The sequence below is a fragment of the Aulonocara sp. 'chitande type north' Nkhata Bay genome, linkage group LG20 (assembly GCF_057382095.1).
Source record: "Aulonocara sp. 'chitande type north' Nkhata Bay isolate Kocher_YH1m ecotype deep benthic linkage group LG20, A_spYH_male_GT1.1, whole genome shotgun sequence".
NCBI lineage: Eukaryota > Metazoa > Chordata > Actinopteri > Cichliformes > Cichlidae > Aulonocara > Aulonocara sp. 'chitande type north' Nkhata Bay.
In genome coordinates this window covers 10,420,215-10,439,073 of record NC_141363.1, presented here as the reverse complement: position 1 = coordinate 10,439,073, position 18,859 = coordinate 10,420,215, and the positions used below count along the sequence as shown (strand labels likewise).

The 18,859-nt window shown below is 39.9% G+C and overlaps 1 protein-coding gene across 5 annotated transcripts; it reads right to left on the bottom strand.

The window, feature by feature from the left end:
• Positions 1-821: 821 nt before the first annotated feature.
• On the bottom strand, positions 822-17,546 carry nadka (NAD kinase a). 5 transcript variants are annotated; one of them, XM_086276220.1, is made up of 12 exons: positions 17,274-17,546; positions 15,639-15,815; positions 12,683-12,766; positions 5,015-5,144; positions 4,789-4,897; positions 4,600-4,685; positions 4,416-4,518; positions 4,129-4,271; positions 3,545-3,644; positions 2,295-2,452; positions 2,025-2,107; positions 822-1,614 (listed from the first exon to the last, which is right to left on the bottom strand). In XM_086276220.1, exons 1-12 carry the CDS (start codon positions 17,306-17,308, stop codon positions 1,467-1,469), a joined length of 1,356 nt encoding a protein of 451 aa, XP_086132346.1. In that variant the 5' UTR covers positions 17,309-17,546; the 3' UTR covers positions 822-1,466. The 5 variants fall into 5 exon arrangements, with proteins under 5 accessions (XP_086132346.1, XP_086132347.1, XP_086132348.1 ...); XM_086276221.1 differs by lacking the exon at positions 17,274-17,546 and adding an exon at positions 17,126-17,265; XM_086276222.1 differs by lacking the exon at positions 17,274-17,546 and adding an exon at positions 16,826-17,113.
• Positions 17,547-18,859: the final 1,313 nt, after the last annotated feature.

The following is an 18,859-nucleotide window of genomic DNA, read 5'->3' as shown; positions in this document are numbered from 1 at the left end:
AAAAAGCAGACTTTAAAAATACAAAGTATGAAATACGAAGACTTCCAATCTGTGTTCTCTTAGCCTGGAATGGATACCGCCTCCTAGTGTTCACCCCGTGGTTGATAGTAGAGATATTACACAATGTAATAAATGACACAAACGAGTGACAATCAAGTGCTGTGAACAGCGCAGACAAACAGTCACAATGTGGTAACAATGAGAATGCACAAAAACACAAATCTGTGATTTTTGTTTTTGTTTTTAAAGTGTGGTGTAAACCTTGAAAAATATTACTTCTTTACATGAATGATACCAGTGTTTAAGGCACAGTCTGTAATGTTGTGTTGCTAGGTAGATGTACTTTAAATCTGCTCCTCCATGAGACGCAACTAAAAAAAAAACTCTAAAAACAACATTTGCCTTTCATTGATAGCATTACATCCATATTTTTTTTTTTACCAGAGTTGGATCTTTCCTGGAAGGTGCAACTCTGCCGTCACCCCCACAGAGAGCTAGTTTTTACCCTGCCATCTGATTAAAAAGTGCTACGACACATCTGATAACCACCATCTGATAACCACAACTGACCTTTAAGTTTCAGTACAAGATCACTTCAAGTGTTGCATTTCCTTTTCAATTTTAGTCAAAACACTTTGTTAACAAGCTGAAGTTTCAACTTCAAGAAAGGAGAGGTTTTCACAGCATTCAGATCCTGGAGTAATAGTGGAACCAAACTCCATTCAAAAATCCATCGTTTTAAAAGTCTTACACACCGAACGTCCAGTGGGAACATTTGGGAAATTGTATTAATGCTTCAAAGTTCACAAAGAAAAAAAAAATTTATTTGGTTTAATTTTCTTTAACTAATGCTTTTAAAAATGCTCATTTGTTTTTATTTATTAAAGTCATATTTTGAATTTTAAGGGCATGTCGCAGCGTCCACATTTCAGCCAATTGCAGTCGTTACAGGAGCTTAGCTTTTTACTGTCGTGAACGAAATGTTTACCAAAAAACAAGAATGATGAAACAGTATTTTAGAAAGTAGGACTTAGTATTAGTTGTTTGTTTGTTTTTTTAATTAAAAGGACCTTGAATGCTTGTCCTTATTTTCTATCATATATGCACAGTGGTACACTGGTAGAGCTTCAAACTGCTCAGTCATTTTTTTCCTTCTAGTTTTGGGTATTTATGATGTCAGTGAGAACAGACAATCCCTAACCTTCTGTTTACAAAGCGCAGCCAATCAAAAGGAAGCTGTCTTCATGAGGGGGTGGGGGAACTAAAACTGTTGCCATGAAGGTGGATGAAATGAGGGGCTGTAGCAACCTCGTTTTACTGAAAACTATTATAACAGATTTTTTTATTTTTTTGAAGAGAGTTTGGTGAGACCTTCTATCCGTAAAAGATGGAAAAAAAAGAAAAAAAAATGGCACAGAGAACGGTCAAGCTAAAACCAAGACTTTAAGGAGACCCCGAAGAAGGCCTCAGAATTCCTCATCCTCTGAGCTGAGGTAGTTCTGCTTCTTCCTCACGTTCCAGTGTAAGCACTGGGCCAGGCTCTCGAACCAGTCATTAACCGGGTCCCGGAAGCAGATCGATGGAACGGGGAAGCAGGAAGTGGTGATGGTAATACTGGAGCAAGAATTGAAATGGGGAAAAAATAAATAAATAAATGAAAGGAGTTGTACTTTTTAAGGACTGAACAAGGAAAGAAAATGTTCATTGTTTGCAGTCTCAACAAAAGAGGTGTTGTCTTCAAACTTCCTTATAAAAAAAAAAAAAAAGAAGAAGAAAACAGCAGGCATTTACTGAGGAATCCTGGCAGCTCTCTTCCAATAACCAGAAAGCTGATTATGTTTTTGCTGAGTTACATAAAGGAAGAAGCTGGATCGGACTCAGGAGACACTCATGGACTCAAGCCCATTAAGGCAGGTTGATAAGGTTACATAACAAAGCCTTTAAGTGTTGAGGCAGCTGCAGGGGCGTTAAACTTATCAAGTGTGTGTCTATGTCTATATCATGGCCTCGGCATCCAGACTAACCTGTCCCCGTGGCAGATCTCTTGTCTCTTTCGTCCATCAAACGACACCCATGCTGTGTTTCTGGCGTCACATGAGAGCATTATCTGAGAGGCAACGCAGAAAAAAAATGCAGAAGTCACAGAAAGAACATGCTTCATCTTTTGTGTGTGTGGCGTTACCGCTCAGATTCAAACGAGATCTACTTGTAAGACTTGCCTGTTTCTTGTTAAAACAAATAAATAATAGCAAATGCACGTGATGAATGAGCTTTTTTGGCAAGTTCGCCAGTACCTTGAGCTCCACCCCGGCCGGCACCACGATTGGTCTGAAGGAGAGAGAGTGCGGGCAGATGGGGGTGATCATGATGGCTGGGACGTTGGGATGGATCATGGAAGCTCCTGCTGCCACTGCGTACGCTGTGCTGCCTGTGGGTGTGGAGACTATCACACCTGAGTGGACAGAGATGCAAAAGCACATTTTCACTGAAGCCCAGGTACTTAATGCACTGAGCCATCAAAAGAGTGTAACGAAGGGCAAAGTTCAGCCTGCATCTCTGACTGACCGTCACCCCTTAATAATTCTTGTGCAGAAGAAGAACTTTGTGCAGAAGCTTCTAGACATTTTTCTTCCTAAAATAAAAAAGCCAAACCTTTGCAGTGACTCATGGATATCCTGAACACTTAAGAGTCCCAGAGAGCAGCCATTTGGCTTTTCTACCTTTAAAACCCACCATTTCTAATTCCATTGTTTTGATTCAAATTCCATTGTTTTCATTCAAATTCCGTTGTTTTCATTCAAATTCTGTTGTTTTCATTCAAATTCTGTTGTTTTCATTCAAATTCTGTTGTTTTGATTCAAATTCTGTTGTTTTGATTCAAATTCCATTGTTTTCATTCAAATTCCATTGTTTTCATTCAAATTCCATTGTTTTCATTCAAATTCCATTGTTTTCATTCAAATTCCGTTGTTTTCATTCAAATTCCGTTGTTTTCATTCAAATTCTGTTGTTTTGATTCAAATTCTGTTGTTTTGATTCAAATTCTGTTGTTTTGATTCAAATTCTGTTGTTTTCATTCAAATTCCATTGTTTTCATTCAAATTCCATTGTTTTCATTCAAATTCCGTTGTTTTGATTCAAATTCCGTTGTTTTGATTCAAATTCCGTTGTTTTCATTCAAATTCCATTGTTTTCATTCAAATTCCATTGTTTTCATTCAAATTCCATTGTTTTCATTCAAATTCCATTGTTTTCATTCAAATTCCATTGTTTTCATTCAAATTCTGTTGTTTTCATTCAAATTCTGTTGTTTTCATTCAAATTCCGTTGTTTTGATTCAAATTCTGTTGTTTTCATTCAAATTCTGTTGTTTTGATTCAAATTCCGTTGTTTTCATTCAAATTCCGTTGTTTTCATTCTAATAAGCACATAGTGAAGCAAAACTGTTGTTAGCCTTATCAGCACGCAGCACTGATCTGATTTCACTGTCAGCACGCCCTGATTCTGGACGGCCTCGAAGTCTCCGCGCTCTCATGCCACTCACCATCTCCCTGCACCGTAGTAATGAGGTGTCCATCCAAGAACAGGTCTACGTTAGAGAGATAGGAGGAGGGTCCTCGGTCCACCACCACCTCATTCAGTACCTGCAGATTTGTGGGAGGGAGGAGAAGAAAAAAAAAAAAGCACAATTCACACATCAAACGATTTTCAATTTGCCACAACCCCCATGTCTGCTGATATGATGTCACCCACTCGCACCACATTGTTGGATTTGTGCCAGTACAAATATTTGTCAGAAGCCATTAACCTCATACGTGCGGTCAGAGCTACATTTCGCTAATGACTCAGTTTGCTCCTGCCGCTCTTTAAACAGCAGGTTAACAGCCTGCAGGCGCCTTCTTTGAAGACGGCCGAGTCAGGACGAGCAAACTGCATTAGCGAGCCGTTTTGACCTATTTTTAGCGCGGGCTGAGGCTGCGAGGGGAGCTGGACCCTGCAGTTATGTGACAAAAACTTTTATCGGAGAACCAGAAGCTCTAACCTACAGGGGACAATCGTCTGTGAATCTGCATTCTGCAGCAGGAACAGTTTGAATGTCTATGTCCCAATGCGAGGTGGACACATTACCTGATACTGCATGGCTTTGCGGCTACTTTCAATGTCCCCGTTGGTCAAAATGATCCCCTTTTCGTCCACCCTGGACTTCTTTTCCCAGTTCTCTTTGAGCACCCGCACTTTCAAGCGACTTCTTAAGACAATGGCAGCGTTACCTGCAATCAGTACAAATGCTTTAAGCTTCCTTTACGGAAAATAACACACAAAAACTTTCAGCTACGCAAAAAGAATGGAAAGATTTGTACAAGTAGGTCATACAAACATGGAGGCTGAAAGACCAGTTAGAAAACATTCATTACCTTCAATAATTTGGTTGACCTGAGACTGGTAGTTTTCAAATTTGAATGGGGTCAGAAAGCCCAGGGAACCCAGGTGGAAGGACATGACTGGTGGAACGCTCTCCTACGATGGGAGGAGACGGTTATGTTTACAGCAGCAAAAGCAAAAACGCACAGAGTGCGGCGTGGGCGACCGGCTGAATACCTGGAAGAGCGAAGATGCGTACAGCAAAGTTCCATCTCCACCGAGACAGATTATAAAGTCTACACGGTTGGAGATGTCGTCGAGATCTAAGAGATATGTAGACAACAGCTCATTTAAATCTCTTATTTTAAAAAAAGAAAAGTTATAAACACTTCATGTAACTGGATCAGAGATGACTGGTGTCCCTACCTTCTCTGAAAGTGCAGAATTTCTTTGTAACGGCCGCAAAGTTTTCATCGCCTGAAATGGCTGGGTCCTCCAGGACTTTCTTTTCCACGTAAACAATCATGCTTTTCACCTAAATGACACACGACAATCGAGAGCCTGTTATTTTTACTGGACATGCGGTATAACATTAACACTCAGCAGCTTCCCACCAACAAACGCTGCCCCCCGCCCTTCGGTTTGTGGTTACCTCGGTGAGGAACCTGCAGAGCTCTTTGAAAGGCTGTAGCAGACTGGCATCTCGGATCTTCTTGATGACAAGGACACTTTTTGGTGGTTTGTTCCACGTCAGCCTCTGGCTGGCGGGATCCTGAATGTGCCTGAACAAAGAAACAGGTCCGAACAAAGACATCGTCACTTGGTGCAAAACGGCACCGAGCTGCATCACCGGCTTACGTAAAGGGCCTGGGACGTGAGCACCGAGATCTTAGTCAACACATCTTGTATCAGCTAACTGAAAATTCCTCTTGTTCATCGCCACCAAGGCTGCTCAGAACCTATCCAATTAGACATGTCGGCTTACTGTCTAGCTCTGCTGCCACACACTTGTGAATCTGTCTGCAGGGTTCCGACTCAACCCCATGATCATCTCGGTTATTAAAATCCTTACAAAACTGCAAAATATGCAAGAAAAAACAAACATCTGATTAAAACGTTGAAGTAGAAACTAACAGGACGGATGAAACTCTCACAGGTTAAAAAGAGATAAGTCTGCTGACCTGAGTTAGTTACAGCTCTGCCATACATATTAGGAACTTAATGACTCTAGAATCAGCTGATTCTAGTTTCTGTACAAGCAGTTCCTATGCAAGAAGCTGGTTTTACAGCCCTGGAAATATATGCAATTAAAGTTACAGGAGTGAAAAGTCAGAAATTATTCAGGCTCCGTCACCAGTAGCATAACTGCACAGTCAAACATACTCATTATTTTTTATTTATTTATTTATTTTAAAAACACACTTTCATATAAGAGCTTTTTAAAATCCTTCCTTATTGATTTTAATCAAACCGCATCTACACATTTCAGTAAATCCTTTAATAAACGTTTGGATCAAACCACTAAAGCCACTTAAAATGCATGATACAATAGGAGTATTATGCACCGACCCAGCATTAGCTTTGAAACAAAATGAACATTAATTAGCTTAGCATCAGCATGACTTTTTGTGGGGTGTTGAGCCTCGTTACAGTCAGGTGGCTAAATTACCGAGAGGAATAGATTTTCACAGAACAACTTCTCCCTTATCTGTTATCAATAAAACTTCAACATTTCAATTTCAGCTGTAGAACGAGCATAGACCTCAGGAATGAAATAAAATCATGTGGCTATCCTGGTGCAAAAACTTCCAAAACTACTCATGACAAGACTTCAGAGCATTCATGGATACAGTTGGACATGCAAACACATACAAAAATGAATAATTATTAAGTAATGCATTAACCTACATGAGTATTTCTGTGAAATCAGCACTGAATGTGTGGGTGACCACAGGAATCAGACAAAGTACCAAATCATATCTGTGGTGCTGAAGTTGTTCCATCAGCCTGTAACGGTTCTTCCCTCCGTGAGTGTGTTGAGACCTTACATCTCTACATATAGTTTACAGCTTTCTGTCAACAGCAAATGCACATGACCTGCTATTTTTTTTTAATGCTAAAAATTTGGAAGTTGCAGCAACAACCACACTGACCCGCTTTTTCACTTCTTCTGAATCAATGTCACAGGAATCAACGCAATAGATTGACTCAACATCCTTAAAGCTTTAATCCTCACCCGAGGACATATTACATGCTTCTAAAACAGCTGCCACACTGTTAAAGCAACACACTCCGACTAACCCCATATGATAAAACAGTGACCAGTGTTTAAAACCCCCCCCCAAAAAACCCCCCACAGCAAACACACCTACGAAACTCCCACCATAACAGATGAAAAAGCAATGACACATTCAGTTCCCCTTTCTTTAAAAAACAAAAAAACCCTAAAATGACGTAAAGACAAAATACCCCCAAACTCAAAATTAGAACAATCACAGATTACTTACAAAGGCTGTGAGGGCTGGTACATTCTTTAAAACAAGAGGACTAGTTACATGTAGTAAAACATTTCGAATGATTTGGCTCTGACTGACCTGAACACACACACACACACACACACACACACACACACACACACACACACACACACGTGTCCAAACATCTAAAACTGAGCAGTGCAGGCCTGCTTTCAAACACAATCACATGAGACAAAAGCAAAACTTCATTAGCATTTGAAGCAGCGACAAGCTGTGATCCATTCATGGACAGTTTCTCCTCTGACCACCTCAAAGCATGCTCAGCCTGACCTTCCCCTTTCAATCAGTAAGCCCGGCACACATAAACAACAACTTTTAAATGTTTATTTTTGTTACCGAGCCGCAAAAATAAAGTGGAATTCTCTGTCTAAACTTAAGAAGCAGTTTAATATTACCTACACTGCAGGTCACTGGAGTGCAACTCTCTGAACATCTGTCTGGCAGCGGTGGCATGCCAGTTAATATTTCACCTATTGAACATGTTCTCTCTGTTGAGAAAGACAGAAGATGCTAGAAAGCCTTCTCACCATTTCCAGACCCTGTTCTCGCTGTGGCTCGCAGGAGCGTCCTGCAGTACACACTGGTTGAACTTCATAACTGTACACATGTAACGGAGATGCTGCTTCAGGATGACTCAGCTGGAGAACGGGGCTCTGTCGTCGTGGCCCTTTCTGACAAAACAGTTCATTCCGCTTCTAACTACTTCCTTGAAAGCTGCACATTATAGCAGCTGAATCAGTTTGCTTCCTGAAGTCCAGTCGCGAGTCAGCCACCGGCAGTCTGAGAGGCTGGAAGTGTCTCCATGCGCTGAAAACAACTAACAACAACAAGCAGCAACACCACCCCTGCTGATGGATCCTCTGTGGCTATATTTGGCCCAGCGAGGACTTAACACTAAACCTTCCTGTTGCATTCTGCTGCTGAATCAGACCTCTCACTCAATCTTAAAGTTGACTTCATCGCAGACTCCGCCCACTCTGCTGTACTGAACCCGCCCATTTCTGGGAAGGACCTTCCTTGTCAGACAGGTGTGATTATCTCAAACACTGAAACCACGCCGGTACAACTCGGACCTGGTACAATGCAATGAAAGGCCTCTTAGACCAATGGGCATGACAGATGACTAATGTGATCTGTCAGCTTAAGAAAGGAAACAATCAAACACATCAACAGAGCTTTTGTTAGGAAATTATGCAATTCTGGGTTATGGTATTACACCAGGATCTATTTGAACTTCCTCATGCTCTACGGTAAGCAGAGAGAGACTTAAACAATATGGACTTTATTGAGAGGATAAACATTATAGCATAAAAATCACATTTCACACATGATATAATGGGAACCTACAGTGTGACTGTAACAGGAAACACAAATAAGTCACAAACCAAATAAGAAGTTGCCTTCAGACATTAGCTGTCCTTAGTCTCCCCGCTGACATTTTCACATCAGTGTACATTTATATAATTAGAAAAAACTGAGCTGAGTCAAAGTTTATGAATAGTACCTGCTGTAAAATATTTTTGGGGCATTTCTGGGAGTCCTTTAGAAAGTGATCATCCTCAATCTTCCACTAAAACCTAACATTACAGTAAATTTCTATGAAGCAAACAAACAAAAAACCCAACTAATTTGAACTCTTCTTATTCTCTGCACGCTTAATTTAGCCTGTTTTTGCAACAGATGCCCTTCCTGACAACCCTAAATGGATTTGTGTCTCCTCCCAAAATCACAAATGTGTAAATCACTACACCTGTTCACTGGTATGCTAGTAATGCACACTCAGTTTCTTATCTCTGCTTGTGTGAACTGCTCACGCTTGGTGCATCTCATTGGGCTTTACCTCAAAATAATATATTAAACATATTGTCACTACCATTGGGCCACTCTGGATAATTAAGTCGTTTTGATCACAAGGAATTAAACGTACTTGTAGATTTAATAAAAGGCCAGGTTTAATTTGGTTCAATTAAATCTCTACTTAGTGGGAAAAAATTAACATAAGTTCTGATTATGTTTTAGCACATGTAGGCATGACATAAGCACTCTGTGTGCATTCAGCGGTACTTCGGATTTGACTACAGTTGCCTCAGCTCTCGTCTTTCAAGTGGAAGTCAACAAAGCAATGAGGCACAACACAGAACAAAGGGAGTAGCATGGCTGGTCTTCAGAACAATGCACTGTGAAGTTTTCAGGGTGTATTTAGGGTGTCGGGTATCAATGTGGCCACATGTGTCTGCAGTTCCCTGAAACAAGCCGACAATGAGTGAAACAAGGCTGCATCCATCTGCTTTGAGCACTCACAGCCTCACCCTTCCACAGAGTGTGATGTAAGAGGCGAGTTTCCAGTTAGGAAGGTCTAAACTGGTGCTGCTTTACCTTTAATCACATTTCCTTCTTCCTACTGCCCTAAAGCATAGCACCTACTGGTCACAGCAGCTGAGGGTCCACAGTAGGTGCAAACATTACACTTGTAAACACTGAATATGTGAAACCAGGTTATCCTGAAAAGAACTACAGTGCAGCCTTTGGAATAAAGATAGTCTGGTTTTGCTACTTTTAACCTGTCGAGCAGCTTTAAGGGAGCTAATCTGCCTGAACAAACGCAGACACTTATGTGATTGATCGAGTCAAGAGATCAACAGTTTGAATGTCAAGACTTTCCTAACTGCAGCACGATGAGTGATCTAGGGCACAATCAAATAAGGTGACTCGTGTATATGACAGTGATGCCACAGTGACTGTAAGAAACAAGTAGTGCTGACGCCTTGAACAACATTATCAAAATATGTTGGATTGCATGCAATCTTTTATGCAGAGAAACTACTGGATTCCTGTACATGAAAGTTGAAAAGGTGATTCCTTTGCAAATTGGTGAGCATCCAAGATTTGAGGAAACTTTGGCTTTTTAAAAAAAATGTATCAACAAAAAAAATGACCAAGAGACTGACAGCAGAAAAGATGGACGTAACCACGGCGACATCACCCAATCTGAAGCCGTGACATGATCGGTCCTGCCGCCTTCATCTTTGGTTGCAAACAACAGGATGTGACAAAAAGGGGCAGGAATGACCACAAAGCTCCTACGCTTATTCGCTAATGGTTTGTGAGTGATCACCTTTTGGCCAGTGAGTGTGTAGATAACACTATTTTGAAACATAATGACAAGGATTTACAACAAACAGACTTCCTTTCTTTCTTTTTTTTTCTTTTTTTTTTGTAAATTGAGTGGGACGTTAAACAAGTGACCGAGCCCATAAACTCGCTAGGAAAGCGTTATGTTTTCCCACAGACGTCTATAGGACCACAAAGGTTTTTGCAGCCACAGCTATGACCATTTTTTGACCTTCAGGTAGAATGCAGGTTTAAGACATTTACACTCTGGCTGCTTTTTTTTTTTTTTTTTTAATTACGGTTTATGCTTGTGTCCATGAAACCAGCCATTACCACAGGAACATAAGAAGAAAAAAAAGAAAAGCATGCTGTTGCAAGTTGTGTTACTAAATAGTCAATTAAAATAATTTTTAATGTTTATGGAGGCTCAGAAAGACACAACGGTCAAACGGTAACAGCTTAAACATAGTGAAAGTGTCACATAGCCAAGTAATTATAAAGTTCAGCAATGTGAAAGGGACCCATAATGCTTCTCTTATTCTGGGTATTTTGCTCAACACACAGGACACAAAGAACAGTGAGGCTGTTTTCAGCCACACGAGAAGAACTGAACAGAAATCGTTGTTGATATGCTCAATCTAAACAGTTGTAAAAGTCATTATTCGAACCTTCACGTTCCCTTCTTTCTATTTGACAACGCAACACAGCGTTCTTCGATGCTACACGTTATGTTTAAAGGTAGATGCGCAGCAGGACACTCACTTATCATCCAGACACGGCAACCAAGAAATTTATGAGGCCAAACAATCAAACACTCTTAAGTAGTCAAGGCACATGACCTTAAACCTCAAATAAAGCATGGAGTGATCTGAGGTTAAAATTAAAATAAAATAAAAGAATTTAAAAAAAAGAATTTCTCAAACCTGCAGCTAGTCTGCACTTTTTGCTTTTCTAAATTTGCATTTCACAGCACACTAAACCCAGCGTGCCTCTGACAGATTTGTCAGACAGATTCAAAAAAAGGAAAGCAGATGCGCTGATGTGATCCAATGTGTGATTATCACGAAGCACCCAACAGACTCATAAACACTAATAACCAAGCTCTGTTTAGAATGAAATCACTGATGACAAATTAATAAATGCCAACACAACAATGAAGAATGATGTTAGTGTAATGCTAAAGCTCATTTTGGATTCAAGGTTCCACTTTAAGCACTGAAACCGGCTGATAAAGACTAGACGTGAAGTACCAAACGATGTGCAACATGCTGCGTTTACACTTGGAAGTTACAAAAGAGGAAATTGGCACATTTACATGGAAGACTTGTTCTCATAAACTGATTATTTTAAAGAAGTGAATGATAATGATTTTTAAGCTGTGTTAACTAGTTTTACAGCAAAATTGCACTGGAGTTCAGAAACAATGGAGCATGTCAGTCATGACGCCGACACATGCTTAACAGTATTTTTTCTACACTTGTTTCCTCATACTGGCGTGTCCTGCACAATGTGGACGGCTGATCAAGTTACTGATTAGTTAGTATGCACATGGTCTTCAATCTTGTGCAGAACATTTAGCTAATCATTGTTAAAGGCGTTGGCTAAAAAAATATATATATATATTCGGCACGTTGGAGTATGTGCTGCACGTGCACGCGTTCAACGACCTGAGCTCTGAGGAATTTACCTGCTTTTGAAGATCAGCATGAAAACAGCCTCAGAGCATCAAACTCAGCTCAGGCTTTATTCTAGATTTAAAGTAAAACCTGACTCGAAACATGGAAACCTAAAGTGACTGTGTATTAGCAGTCAGCTGTATTAGCCCTGCTTTGCTTGTGTTAAATCTGTCTTAAAGGATTAAAAACAGTTCTACTCTTTCATTTATTTATTTTTTTTAACTGAACAGAAATGCATTTCTGTTTTTTGTTTAAAAAACAAAAACAGAAAAAAAAAATGCTTTTTTTAAGTGTAGAGTAGATCTATATGGGTCATTTAAAAAAAGAAAAGAGATCCAACAATAACTGAAATGAATGTGTACTTTATGACACTATTGTGTTGCTTTTATTATCAATACTGAGCCCACAGCACTTCCTTAGTGACAATCACTTATTTCAGATTATTTTTCTTTGTGCCTCTCCAAAAAAGGCCAGAAAAACAGACTCTGCTGCTAGCTTTAACTAGGCCTTAAAATCATCCAGATCTGAAAGGACTTGCAAAAGTTCAGATGGCACAAGTCTCACCGTGATGCTAAAAAGCTCCTTTATAGCCTTTAACGCTAATTTGACTGCAGCATTTAGACCCATTGTGCTACGAAAACTACACAAGACTGACATGCTAGATTAGCGTCAAAGTTAACTACAGGATTGCATAACTGAAGGTAAAAGAACTGGTCCAAAAGTTGACCACTCATGTCCTTATTGGCTATTGCAAATAAGGACATTAGCAACACTGCTCTTTTCTCTGCTCCAAAACCCTTTACAGGCCCAACCGGATTTCAAAGCAATGACACGATGCTTTGTTGTACAGGTGGGTTTTAGTGATGCAAAGACACACTAAACTCACTACTGTTCACTGTACAATGACTCACACTGAAACTAAAGCTTAGGAATGACTTCCAAAGGTGGACAACAATAAAAAAAATAAATAAAAAAAACTCTCCCTGTTTGACTTACATTACTGCATGTGGGTTCTGGAGCATGCATGCCTTGGGGCCGAATGTCGTCACAGGGCTCGGTCCATGAAGTGATTGAGTCCTCCTAAAAGACAGGATAAAAAAAAAAAAAAAAAAAAACATTCACATGTAAACACAGCAAGTAGTTGGGCAAGAACGCAAATGAAGACTCCAAGGCATTTTAAAATGATCTCATCTTACTCGAACTGCGCATAAGTTGACCCCACAACCTCTTCTACTGTCATCTGTTCGTTTACAGGAAACTGGAAGCTGAGCTCAAGACCAGACGATGTCACTCACCCTTTGATGCCGATGCTAGTCTCTAGAAATTCCCAAGTTACCAACTCTTTTTGTCAAAGTTTTCACCAAACAAATTACACTTTTAATTTCAGTTTTCAAGACAAAAAAAGAAGAAAAAAAAAAAGGGAAGCGAAACAAAGGCTGTTGGAGACGTCTACAAAACAGAAGCGGAAGTTCAGAATTTACAGAATTCACAAATCAGCCGATATTTGCTTATTTTGTGTCTACTTAGCTTCGACACACCACTAGAGTCTCTATTTGTGTCACTGCGTCGATCTGGAAACCTTTCATTTGATAGGTGAAAGTGTAAACTGTGGCGCTACAGCCCAGTGCTTGAAATGTTCTTTGTTCAGATTTAGACTTTTTTGGGGCGTCTGTTTGTCGTAGGTGCAGCGTTAACAGTGCATCGGTGAAATTAAGCCCGACAAGCTGTTTTATAAGCCTTACTTATCCACTTACTTACTCTGGAGCTCACAGAAATCTGCTTTCTGCGCAGTGGAAAAAATGAAAATCTTAAGCACCTGTCTGTATTAGGCTTTGTTAACGCATTGTGACTGGAGTGTGGGGTCAAAAGAATCACTCAATCAAATCCTCTTAGCCGTCTCACTCTGCGAATGCACCATCTGCCGTTTACGCGCTCTTAAAGCTGCACTGAACGATATTTTCATACAAACATGTAAAGAAACTAACGCGCAACGCCAGAGCCGCTGCTCACACTGACAAAAGCACTGACAGTTATCACCAAGTCTGCAACTCTACAGAGTCTGTTGCTGCTCTTGTTTCGCTCACTGCTTTGGTATTTGTCAGAACGCCAAAAAACTGGAGTCCAATGGGATGATGTGGAGAAAAGGCAAATGTTTTAAAGTGACAGCAGTTCGATCAACGATAAGCAGTCGTGAGCTTGTTTTAGGGTCATTTTTCCCCTCCAGTGGAGAAAAAACAAAAAGTAATGCAACTTTAAGACTTTTACATTCACCAAATGGGCAAAGGAAAAGAGAGAAGAGAAATAAAAAGATGAAGCTCTGACACTAAAGTACAAAAACAGAGTAAAGCTGTGTGTACTTTGGATTTGTGGTGGTAGTAACCAGAGAGCATAAAAGTAAATGGCATTTAGTGACTTCAAGCAACTATGGGCAAAAAGACTGCTCAGGTCAGTCTCAGGTGAGAGACTGACGAGACTACCAATGAGACTTAAGTATATCGTTGATTGACATGTGACCAAACATAAGGCCAGGGGGACAGAATTGGCCTGGAAGGCTTTGGAAGATGCTTTACAGCTTTTCCTACTGACAAAGACCTCCACATGACCACTCATACCACACAAAACTAGTTAAGTGTTAGATAAACAATTAAATAATAGAAAGGTTCTCTATTATAGAAATCTATTTTTTTTTATAGTGGGTCCAAAAAAAATTCTGTGAATTAACCAAACCCGAGACTTGCTGCTAAAACTGTACTTGACCTCTGACTAAATGTTTAGTTAAAGGGCAGTTTCACTGGTCCGGCCCACTTGAGATCTAAATGAGCTGTATCTGACCCACGATGTAAAATGAGTTTGACATCCTTGCATTAGACGGTCACCTAGGTTACCAGAGCCTACAACGTCCCCAAGCAACCAGCTGTGTACGTAAGCTTTACTTCCGCGTAACTTCTCGAGCAATCTGAGAATGTATCAATATTTCAGTCCAGCACTGGATCACAGTGCAGGTGGAGTCACAACATTTTTTTAAAACTACTCCAACAGAAGATATTGTATTGCGTTGTATTAGTAAAATAATACACAGATATCAAACTGTGATCCGCTTATCGTAAGCTCTGGTCTTATTGTAAGCTTTTAACTAAACTCACGTTAGTTACTTTTCAGCCAAGGAGGTCCACTTCACTTTTTGCTTTGCTACAATGAAAAGGGTCCTTTCCCAATTAGGATAAATTCCTCCTAAATCTTAATGCTTCTGAAAAAACAACAACCTTGCAACATGAACAGTTAGCAAACCAAAGAGGTTTTAAACATCCTGTTTTCGTGAAGTCAGATACCCACACAAATCCATTTCACAAAAGTCTCAGCTGCTGCAACTGTGATTGTGTCTCAACATTTTCCAATCTGCTTACAAGGTGGTAGCGCAGTAATGCAATCAGGTTAACCGATTGCATTACTGGACTATAGTCATGGCAACATGGACCATTTTAAAAAAAAGAAAAAAACATCTGGATGTTTCAGGCTGAACACTTGGCATCGTTACATGTAGCGGGCCTCTTCGTGGCTGTTTGTATCTGTGTATGTGTGTGACAGAGTTACTGCAAATTTAGTGAGAAGTAATGAATTAATATCTTGACCTTTATAGCAACGCTCTGTATGAAAGTGAGCTGACCAACTGGACAACAACTTAAAGCATATTGTAAATCCAGCAAGCCCTGGTTTGTTTGCTTAAAGGTTAGTCTGCACCAGGGTCACGTCTCTGATAAGCAGGAGGTTTTGACCAGTGAATCAGCAATTTTTCACTCACACTCACACGACCATAACCCTAAGGAAAGATAAAAACGAGGGGTTGAAGTTATAAGTAATACTGTTCTTCTGACTTTGCACTTTAAACATGGCTCATTACCACCTTAAAAAAAAAAAGATAAAATCAAGTTTCATGTGTGGACAACTGCTTTACCTGTATTCAAAGGAGGTGCTGGCTGAGGAAGTGCTCAAGCTGCGGACTTTTCTGTTTCTTCGAGTCAGGTTGCGGGCAGGCACCTCCCCTCCATCACAGGTGGAGCAGGAGTATGGGGCAGATTCCACTCGCACGTCCTTTCCGCCCTCCATCTCACACAGCCAGGCTGGAGGTAAACTGACATGACACAGCAATCTTTCGTGAGTAGAGCGATCAGGTGTCACGCAAAGTGTGACACCTGATCTGTATCTGTATAATATACAGGATATAAACTGCGACAAAGGAATGAAAACTAAGTGACAATAAATGCTGGGCGATGACGCACAACTGTGTGAGGCTGGTCGAAGATGATTTTCAAAGCCTTTTGTTCAAGTTATTTTGAATGTGGGAAAAATACAACAGTATGTATGTTTCTCACAATCGGCTCAGAATCAAAAGAAATGTGCCAATTTATGTATTCATCCCCACTGACACCCAAAGAAAATGATCACACAAAAGAGCTGCTGAAATAACATTTAATCGCAGCCTTAACAGATACAGGGACTATAGCATAAGAACTTAAAAATAGACTATAGCTAGTAATATTTACCTAGTGAAAGAGCTGGCAAAGTTGCACACATAAAATATATTTGTTCTTCAATTGCTAAATGCCAATTTTTTTAATTTGCGCCCTCTCCCCTCAATCACACTCCTCCCATGAGGTGCATCAACAGCAATGAGTTTGTCCTGATCTGCTCACTCTGTTCATTAACACCCTAGCAACCATTAATCAGCTCAGCTGGCAGAAACAACCCCGGCTCAGTGTATTGGCTGCATGCGCCAAACTTCATGTAATAAAACCAGCTTTTGTACTGATGGTCCAAAAGAGGCAAAAACTTACAGAACATCATTCCAACTATTATATACATAAAGAAAACACGAGCGAGTCTACAGCTCTGGTCACATAAAATCTACTGACGCGCTCAAATATTTCTATTCATTTTATTTTATTTTATTTTACTTCTATCGATCTTACAGATTACATCTCCCAGTAACCGGCGTTCACCAAATTACATAAGGGTTAATATGCACTCTTTTCTAAGTCGATATTAAATTGAAATAAAAGTTTTTGTCCAAACAGTAAAAACTTCAAGTTAAGCCAAAATTAAGCTTCAACTAAATTATATTGGCTAAAGTTTTTTCCTTACCGTCAGCCAGCTAGAGAAAAAGATGCAACCTAGCTTACACAGGTTAATGTTTATTTTGCGCTTAACAGCCTCGTCTTCGCTCTCTTTGTGATTTATCACTTTTCTAATGGTCGAACTGTCCCGTGTGGTCTACAACAGGACCTCCACCGACTTGCCTGACTATATAAACGGATGAATGGTGGCGACCACAGATATATCACCGGTTAGGCAACTGAGCTAGTTCCCAAGCTAAGCTAGCAGTTAGCCGTCCTGATCACAGAGCGTCACATCATCCAGCTGCACGGCTACCTATTTACTCACAACGTCACGGGAGACGACGCAAATCTGGCGCGCGGCAAAATCCCGCAGGATCAGAACTTCACCATTATTATTCGCTTTGATAATAATATAGTTAAACCATCTCACTACTCAGGAATCAACAATCGCCTCGCAACTTCCTCATACTGACCAGCCAATCACGGGCTCCCTCTGCGCCGACGTCATATTGGACTACCACTCCAGGCTACAGCACCACAGGTTATATATACAGCATTCAGATTATATCACAGGACCAAACTACATTGTAGGTAAAAAATTATACGGCAAAGACATAAAGTTATAGCTGCTGCATGAATTAAGGGATTATTTTGGATTAATGATTCCACTATAGCCTCCAGGTTTAAATTTCTATCACCCCTCTTAATGATTAAACCGCAAAATAACCTTTATTCCGCTTTATTCTGTTTCTTTCCATTAAACAGTACTGTGCGGGAAAAAACATCCCTCATTTCTTTTATATTTTCCTTACAAGGGACTAGACTCTCCTTGTCATTTTTGAAAATGGTCTTTAGCAATGGTTCTGGTCTTTCATGGTTTTTCTTTGGGCATTGCTTTTTTACTCATTTTCCAGTCCGAGTACCTCACCATTTTGACAGATGCTGATTTTTTGTTTTGTTTTTTAGCCATTTAACATTCATATAGTCATTCAGCAATAAAAAAAAAGCTACCTTACTTGAGGGATGTACCAGGTGATTCTCAATTAGCTATTATATGAAAAGTTAACATGCAGCATGGTGTGCATGGTGTCTTTAAAAGAACATAGGAAAGTGGACAAGTGGGAGAGAAATGATAATCCTTCAGCAAATGAACAGTGTCTAAAAGTTGTGTCTTTAACAAATAGAAAAATCCAATCTGGCAAAGGAGAAATGGTCTCGGTGGAAGGGTGGCTGTTAAGAATCCATTATTAAGGAAGTGAAACTGGGAGAAAAGACTTGATACAGAACAGAACAAAAGCCAGCCAACATCCAAACCAAAGCTTTGAATGTGCGTCAAGAATCCCATAGAATTCAGCCTATTCCTGAAGATTACTTAAAGAAATTACAAAAACGTATAATATTGACTTTCAAGCTCATTAGAATTGTACAAACTCCGGTTTTGCCTTATTTCCGTGTATGTTTGAAACATGTTTCAAAAATCGCTGCACCCATTTCCCATTTTCTTAGAAAAATATGAAGAAATGAGGTGTGGCTCAAGACTTTTGCACAAAAACAAAAAATAAAGAATACTGTGGCAATTGTTACACACTTCAGTGTGCTTCAGTCAATCAGTACAACTTTACAGAGGTGGGAAATAACGGAGTACAAATACTAGAATTCACATTACTTTACCTAACTTTATGTTACTTAGGTTTAACATGTTTGAGGGAAGTTTTTATTTCCATCAAACATCATTGAGCCTAAATGGAGGGAACAATAACACAGAAAAGACAATGCTGTTGGTGTAGCCATCACCGGAGCTTATCACATATGCAGAGATAAAATACAAAAAACAACAACATATTATTTATGCATCATTCACAGCACTATACTTACCAGTGGCTAAAGTGGAGCCTGTGTTGTACTTCAGGATCTAGTTCGCACTACAGAGACACATGCTGCAGCAGGTCATTTCAAATGCAACATTTCTAACAGCTGGACAGATATCAGCACACACACAAGCCGTTTGTATGCAGTTTGACTCACGGTGTGTTGCCAGCTAAAGGTTCAGCTGCTGCAT